General features: G+C 39.6%; 1 protein-coding gene across 1 annotated transcript in view; it reads right to left on the bottom strand.

Annotated features, from left to right (window-relative positions):
• Nucleotides 1-7,618, bottom strand: part of LOC107570148 (E3 ubiquitin-protein ligase RLIM-like) — a 16,898-nt gene extending 9,280 nt beyond the window's left edge. Inside the window, exons 1-2 of the mRNA XM_016256347.1 lie at nucleotides 7,519-7,618; nucleotides 5,919-6,115 (exon numbers count right to left, since the gene is read on the bottom strand). Coding sequence (XP_016111833.1) covers nucleotides 5,919-6,090 — 172 coding nt within the window. The 5' untranslated portion in view covers nucleotides 6,091-6,115; nucleotides 7,519-7,618. The remainder of the gene's footprint in view (nucleotides 1-5,918; nucleotides 6,116-7,518) is intronic.
• Nucleotides 7,619-8,481: the final 863 nt, after the last annotated feature.

Raw genomic sequence — 8,481 nt, 5'->3', positions numbered from 1 at the left:
AGAAATATTAAATGATTTAAATAACTGGAAAGATACTTTTAAAATGAAACAAACTGCCAGCAGGTGGCGGTAAGTCACTGATTTTTATCACTGAATCATTCAATCAATTGATTAATTTGAACGGCTGATTCATTCAGGAATGAATCAAGTGACTGTCTTTATGAATGGGTAATCATGAATCACTGACTCACTAGATTCTTTTAAAAAAAAAAAGTTAATTCATAAAGAAACACCGCTGTGTTTGAATGGAGATGCGCAGCGGCTGAGCTGTGACTTTGTTTTAAACTATTTTCAACAACGAAATAGAGCAAAATCAGACAATAGTGTTATAGTCAGACGATGTAAGTCACTTAATATTAACTTCTTGTTTATTGAATTGTACTGTATTAAATCAGTATCACATTTACAAACTCCTTTAGAAATCATTAAAAGCTGGCACTCATCTTAGTTCATCTCGATCTCACATCTATAATCAACTAAGCTCTCTACACTGCACAATGAATCTCTCACTTTGCTTATGAAAGGAATTGTGAGATACGTCTGTGATACATTACTCAATGCTGCAAAAACACGTAGAAATCTTTGAAGCTCCCCTGAGCGCAATCACAAGTATGATGATGATCGGGTCATTTGTATTATTAGAGCTTTCCGACTTGAGTTCACGTGCATTTTCCTCAGTCGGGAAATAATTTTTCATTTCACGTGCAGTGCCAGTGATGATGATGCTTACGACTGTTTGGGAGAACCAGAGGACAAATATTTCAATCGATCGCTCAGGCATGGCACCGAAATGAGGCACCGAAATCTGCGTTCGGATTCGGTTTTAGTACATACCGGTTACATAGGTACCGGTGCCATATTGGTACCGGGTTTCGGTACCCAACCCTAGGTTTAAGGTTCAAAAAAAAAAATTTCCCACATACTGTACATTATTGTTTGATTGGCCAGCTAACCAGTGCATTGTGATTGGCCAAATACCTCAAGCGTGTGACAGAAATGTTACGCCCCTCACCATACTGTGATGCCGTGTCCGGCCGGAGCGACGAGGCAAAAACATTAAAACCCATTATAAACGAGGCATTTGTTGCATCCAGTGGGGACATAATTACGGATTATAATGACTTATACTGTCTTTTTACGCGTTGCATCGCGCCGCATAAACATAAATCCATTTCTGCATTTGTGATCGGAGAAATGACAAAAAACAAGCGCTACTCTTCACTGGCCAAAACTCAAGTTTGAATCATCAGTGGCAAATTCTTTAAATATGAAAACGCACTTACAGTCTGTGAGTCAGAACAGCCGGCATTGTAGTCTACTCTACCAGGATCAGGAAACAGTCCTCCATAAAATGTGCTGCACACATCTGAATATTTGGGTTGAAGTGTTCTGGAACAGTGTTGTAAATACAACTTAACCACTGATTTCTAGTTGTGTCCTCTTTTGGAAGACCAAACGAAGTAGTTTCGCTTTCGCAACGAAACACACAGCGTCACACATGCCAGGCTTGAGAACGGAGCGGCCGGCGGGCTTGCGGCAACCACATGTGACGACCCCCGGCTGGACTCCGCTTCGTCCACGGTGAAAGCCGATCCGGCGATCCACAGCGCGAAGTTGATGTATTTCCTCAGCGACCAGCACGGATCAGCTCCAGGCATGACGAAGTGGATATCGTCCTCTTTTGGAAGGCCAAACAAAGTAGTTTCACTTTCACAACGAAACACACAGCGTCTCAACAACATGGTGGCAGCAGCAACAGCGAGAATAAAAGTTACGCCTTTTTTCTTTGCGTGAACATTTGGGGGGCGTTATGCAAATATTCCCACACAGTGACATAGACATGTGGGGGCATGTTAGAACGAGGCATTTTAGGAGGGCGTAAGACTTTAAAAGTCTTAACTTTTATAAAGAATATCTCTTTGGATTTGAGACTTTAGTCTTTGCTACTTTAGGGATCTTATCTATGCACGAACAGCTTGTAACACTCCAAAGAGAAAGGAAAATGTTTAATTGCATCATATGACCCCTTTAATACAAAGGGCCGAACGCCAATCACACGGAGTACATTTTTCATTTAAAACACGAGTTGCAGTGGGATGGGGAAAAAACCCGCCATAAAGTCTCGAGATACGTTTTTTCAAAGTTGAACTTGCATTAATTTTACAAGGCTTTCTTTCTAAACATGTGCCTCTTTTGTGCGAGACGCGAGTGCAACAGTAATAGAAGTCCATCTAGAAAATGCCTGAAATATGCGTTCTGTGTGAATGGCTTGGTTTCAGTTTTGATGTAAACAAGATCTTCTCAGCATTGATGTTCTCTTTTTCCACAATATTTGTAATTAACAATGTAGCAGCGCCGCATCTAGTGGCTTTAAATATGCATTAATTAATTACTTGCATATAATCACTTACATCGTCATCGCATCTCATGCGCCACTGATAAGGCTGCCTGACGCACACCTAAAATTTGAATGCAACATTTTTGCATTCGAATGTGGATTTTTATTTTAAATTCGACAAATACTCGAAATTCAAATTTTTTTTGACTGCCCTAATATGGTCATTTTTCATATCGCCAGCTGCATCGGCGCACGGAAGTTATCAATCTAAACTAGTGCTGGGCGGTATACCGGTTCATACTGAATACCGGTGTTTATTTTTGTTATGATATTAATTTTTTAAATACCGCAAAAAGTATGTCGCTTAAACAACGTTCGGAATGCGACACTGTTATCAGGGCTCCAGACTGCGACAAATTTTTGTGAGCGGTCGCACTGGCGTGACCACCGAGTTGTCCAACTCATAAGCGCTGCCATTCTGTAGCATTTGAGAAATGGCAAACGAAACGAAAGCGAAACTAAACCGCACTACGTTTCAGCTGCGCAGCTCGGACCGCGACGCAAACAAACTTGCCCGAGCTCAGAACAGAATTACTCAGGAGCCAAAGTTGATTTCGCAACACTGTTACAGCAGATGCAACAGTGCTGCGAGATCCAGTGAGAAGCGTTTGAATTTGCCGAACAATGATAAGGTTGCTGCGAGATCTAGTGAGAATCATTCAAATTCTGCACAGAATTCTCTGTTATAAAGCGCTGACATACGTCAGGAAACCAGAAGCGGTAACGCTAACTGTAACCATGGTGTTGTGGTAGAAATAGTCGAATGCATTACATCATTAATTTCAGGGTTTTTACAACCTTTTGAGAGAGAAATTCAAGCACTTTTCAATGGCTTTCAAGCATTTCACACAACTATTTCCAGCACCTTAAAGCTCTAAATTGATCCAGATTGAATTTTATTTTTAATGGGATGACCAAAATATACTTTGTGGTAAACAAACACTTATTTAAAATTTAAAAAAATACATCAAATCACAATTATAACCAGTAGACAGCAGCAGAGGAGCACTTATTGGCTTATTAGTCATTCATTTCTAATTTTTCCCTATATTTTGAAATTATAAAATCACTCTTATAAAATATCAAATGATCAAGAAATCAGATTGTCATACTTTTACACTTTTTTGTGTGTATGAAGTAAGAAAAGTCACAAAGTGCCTTGAAAATAGGGCTGTGCGATTAATCAAAATCGTCATAAATCGCGATTTGAGCGTGCGTGAATTCTAAATAGCTTTATATCACAATTTTCCGCGCCCCCAACCTCCCGCAGTATGCCATCCGAACCAATAAGAATGCAGCACGAGAACAGACCGGGAGGACATACGAACGTAACGCCAGGTTCACGCACTCCGTCTGTGGTGCGTATTTTTTCCACGCCCATGTTAACGGATCAGAGCGTTCACACTGCACGCGATTGTGAAGTTTTACAAAAAAATTTAAGTTTCACAGTCAACACATGGCTTTTTGGCTAGATTTAAAACAAGGAAAAGTGCACTTTTAGATAAACAAGGCAATAATAGATGGCACTCGTGGTATTACACCATAAATGCATATAATTAAAGTCTACTGCTTCACAGTCAACACATGGCTTTTTGGGCTAGATTTAAAACAAGGAAAAGTGCACTTTTAGATAAACAAGGCAATAATAGATGGCACTCGTGGTGGTAGTTAAACAAAGTTATAATTATATATTAAAGATTATATTACTGTACTGTGATAAAAGAGAATCACAATGCTGAAAAAGCATTTTCAAAAACAACATTTGGATTTCAAATCAAAATAATGGATAAATGTTGTGTTTGTGGTAAACAGCTGCGGATCAGGAGCGGACTGCAAACGCGTCCTGTGTGAAAGCAAAACGAGTCCGTGCTGCTTCTGCACTGCATACACGTACTGTATACGCACTGCAGACGGAGTACGTGTGAACTTGGCACTACAAATCTAGTTCAACATCTGAGACAACGCCACAGAGAGCTCTATGACCAATGCATGGCACAAAAAAAAATCCCTGGACACAGGATTTTTTTTTTTCTGCCATATGTCTATTCTAGAGACATTTTGTACACCTTTACTTAGTGATTATTTTGCCTTATGTCTGTTCTAGAGACATGTTACAGTTTTTTGATAAAGCTCTAATTGGTTTTCTTTTGGAAATATGTTTCAAATTCACACTGAATGCATTAATGACTGTAAAGCATGTCTGTGTGTGTCAAAATCGTGATTAAAATTGAAATCGCAAAATTGATCAAAGAAATCGCGATAGTTTTTTTTTGTCCATATCGCACAGCCCTACTTGAAAAGTAAACTTTTCTTCAACTTGCTACTAAATGATACAATCACTGAAGTTGGTCAGTTCCATATACTAGAAGAATAATGGTACATTTAATAAGAGTGGAATATATACATTTTCTATATAAAAATTAGATTTTGCACCCGTTACTGTTGATAAACGTAAATTTTGTATGCATAACTCAACTTAACTTAACTCAAGCTTAGTGCTTTACTGTCAAATCTGTATAAACAATAAACAAAAGTAAAACAAGAAAGGAACATGAACTATTATTAGTAACTGCACTTGCAAAACAATAGTAATTTTGTGATTAAATGTTAAAATAAAATAATTTTAATACTCCCACACACCACCCCCAGCGCTACCAAATCTGCTCCTGGCGCCACCATCTGTAGAACTTATGGTGCTTTTCCACTGCATGGTACGGCTCGGTACGGTTCACTTTTGGGGGGTTTTCTACTGGGTACAGTACCTGGTACTTTTTTTAGTACCACCTCGGTTGAGGTTCCAATGGCGCTTTTCCACTGCGTTGTACGACTCGGCTCGGTACGGCTCAGTACTGCATGGCACGGTTTGCTTTCCACTGCAGTTCAGTACCGCTTTAGAGTGGGCGGGATTATTCACATGTCGTTATAGTTGCACCGCCTCTATTGCCACGACTCCTGAAAAAATCATTTTTCATTCCGCATCGCCCCATCAAGCTCTCGCTGGATCCGCTCCTCTGCTATCAAGTTCAGTGACGCAGGTAGTGACGGTTCTCTCCGGCCAATCCGTGATCAGCAGCGTTTACATGTCACGTTTTGGTAACGGTACGGTTCACTTGGAACCTCAACCGAGGTGGTACTAAAAAAAGTACCAGGTACTGTACCCAGTGGAAAACCCTCCAAAAAGTGAACCGTACCGAACCGTACCGTGCCATACCATGCAGTGGAAAAGCGCCACAAGTGAACCGTACCGTTACCAGAACGTACTAAACTGCAGTGGAAACGCAAACCGAGCCGAGCCGTGCCACACAGTGGAAAAGCACCATTAGTGGCGCTGGTGCCACTGCTGTCAAATGTTAGACTGGAGCCATGTTTATGTTTAGGTCTAAAAACACATTAAGAACATTACCAGAATTTCAAATCTTAAACCAAATAAATAATCAAACACAGCTCTGTTATACCACATGCAATAAGCAAAATGCCTCTATAAAGCACTTTTTAGTTTCACGGTCACCAAAGGATTTACCAGGTGTGCCAAGCAGATTGTTGTCTCTCATGAGCCGATAGTCTTCCTCGCTGAGATTGTTGACGAACTGGTAGAAGGCCTCTTCTCTGTCCAGACGGTCCAGCTGTCTTCGGCGTTGTGCTTCAGATTGATCGCTGCTGCCCTGATCTGCATTATTACCCTGAGCCTCCATCACTGCGCCCAGCTGTCAGATACAACTACACACACAAGCAGAAACATCACGTTAGTGTCCATCAGTCCAAACACACAAACTGAGCCAAGAACCATCGTGTTCATGTAATAAATGAACATAGCAATTATCTATTATCACTACCAAAGGATAATACCGGCATGATAGGGACACACAGTTCCTGCATGTAAATACACGCGTGTTTCTGATGTTACCTGAAGCTAATGCAACTGGTCAAAACCTGAAAGCGCTCGCTGACAAATAGAATCTTCTTACGCCATTAAAGTGTGATCTGTTGAGTCTGTTCGAATATAATTAGCTGACTGCAACCAAAGAGACTGAAAACAAAATGGCATCAGCGAGCTAAACAGGCTAAAGGCTAACGCTCACGAATTTCAAGGAAAACAACCTTTACGTTTGTCCTTGATGCCACATACAGTCAGCACAATAACTGCATTACCAATAGAGGTCGGATCATAAATGTGTAGCTAAAGCATCAAAGCAGTATCACTAATATTACATCAAGTGTGTATTTCTCTCTGTGTGACGACAACCCTCTCGCAAGCACGAACTGAGGAGAAGGGTGAAGGCTAACGTTAGCTGTAGCCTGAGCTTCGGCTAGCTCGCACAGCCAGCCTATGGAGAAACAGCGAGCTTGTTCATGCTAAGCTAACGTTAGCATTAGCATTAGCACGGCTGTGAGATCAAAACAGCCAGCAGTCAGCGAGTCACTTCGACGATCATAACAACTCACGCGTCTAACGAGGAAAACACAGAAGAATACCTCAATAAATGTGTCGAAGCCGTATCTAGTAACCGTCCCGTGTCCGCCTCGTAGACGTTAGTAAATGTTAATCTTGACAGCAATTCAGGAGTTCATTTTCTCGAACGTCTCTTCGGCGTCGACTCTACTTCCGGTGTGCGGAACTGTGCGGAAACGCAATAAAACTTAAAAGTCTGAACAAACAGTCGAGTTTAACAGGTAGGCTGTGTGCAGCAAGGCTTTACGGATAATATTAGTATATTTACATTGTAACATATGTAGCTCACACTAAAAGAGGTTCATCTGAAAGGTAAGGTCTTACCCCTTATAAATAACCCTAAATGTTGCACAAAACAACACTGAAATGTATACGAGTTTTTTTTTGTCTAAAATGACGATACGCAGTTTTAAGTGCGCACGCTGATGAACTGTAATTTATAGTTGGTTTCAAAATGAAAAGAGCTCAACTTTTATTATGCAATTGTGCTAGAGACGCCGGAAGAAGCAACAGTGATGAATGAAAGGGAATGAGGTTAACATACTATGTGAATTTATTATGAACGTTTTACTCATTCTTTTAGTGTTAACGTTACACTCTTATGAATGTCACCCTGTGGTATTTCTGCAAGATAATGAATAATTCAAATAAAAAATAAAATAACTCTTACCATATGTTACAATCTTCACCACATTCCACCTTTCCTTTTGCAATGCGTTTCTGAACATCCAACCAGACTCCTGAAGAATTGTGTAGAAATGCGAAACATGATTCTTAACCAGTGCTGTAGGGGACATTTTTCACGTTGATACTCATCAAGTGTTTGCTATGAACACCTGAAAGCTTGCCTGATTGCGAGATGTCATCATTTGGAAGTATATCATCATAACTTTGGGAAGTATCCATGTTCAAAGTCCACAATCTTTAATTTACCAACAAAGAAAAATTCAAACACAATCAATTAATATTCACAAGAAGCAATTAATTAATATTAATAATAAAACACACACACACATTTTCTCTCAGAATGGGCTTTTGATAATGTCAGCATTTAATAATGTAATTAGATAATGTTGTAAGCAATATATTGGCAAACTCTGAGTAATCACAATCAGGAAGTACAAGTATTATTATTATTATTTTCTATGCATGAATTTTATATAGAAAAGAAATAAGAGAAACAGTAGCTCTTGAAAAAAGAGAGGTGTTATACCCACACATCCTAAACCTGCTTTTCACTCCCTGTCCTGGTTATATTTTATAGGTTTTTCATTCACTCTCTTCTCCTAAAACTGAACACAAAGACATAGTTTAGTGTAGTTGTTTCACAGTGAACAGCAGGCAATTTTATGACTGTAAATTCATTTAACATTTATGCCAAAGTAGTTCAAGCATGAGTGTCTGAATGTCACTTCCAGTAAATTCAGTTCTCTTGTTCTGAGAGTAAGAAGAAAGACTATTTGGAGATGTTAGTTGTTTTTAAGCCGTGCTCATTTCTTTGCTTTTACACATATTAAGGGACGTTAAGATTTTCTAATGTTATCTAGTAGATCATCCAATGATTAGACCTTTGAAAATCCCATCTGTCCAAGTTCAGGGTGCTGGTGTTGTTCTTCAAAAGAGATATATATAT

The sequence above is a fragment of the Sinocyclocheilus grahami genome, unplaced genomic scaffold (genome assembly GCF_001515645.1).
Source record: "Sinocyclocheilus grahami isolate Dianchi unplaced genomic scaffold, SAMN03320097.WGS_v1.1 scaffold1422.1, whole genome shotgun sequence".
Lineage (NCBI taxonomy): Eukaryota > Metazoa > Chordata > Actinopteri > Cypriniformes > Cyprinidae > Sinocyclocheilus > Sinocyclocheilus grahami.
Note: the sequence above shows the minus strand (reverse complement) of the source record. Positions and strands in the feature narration are given on the sequence as shown.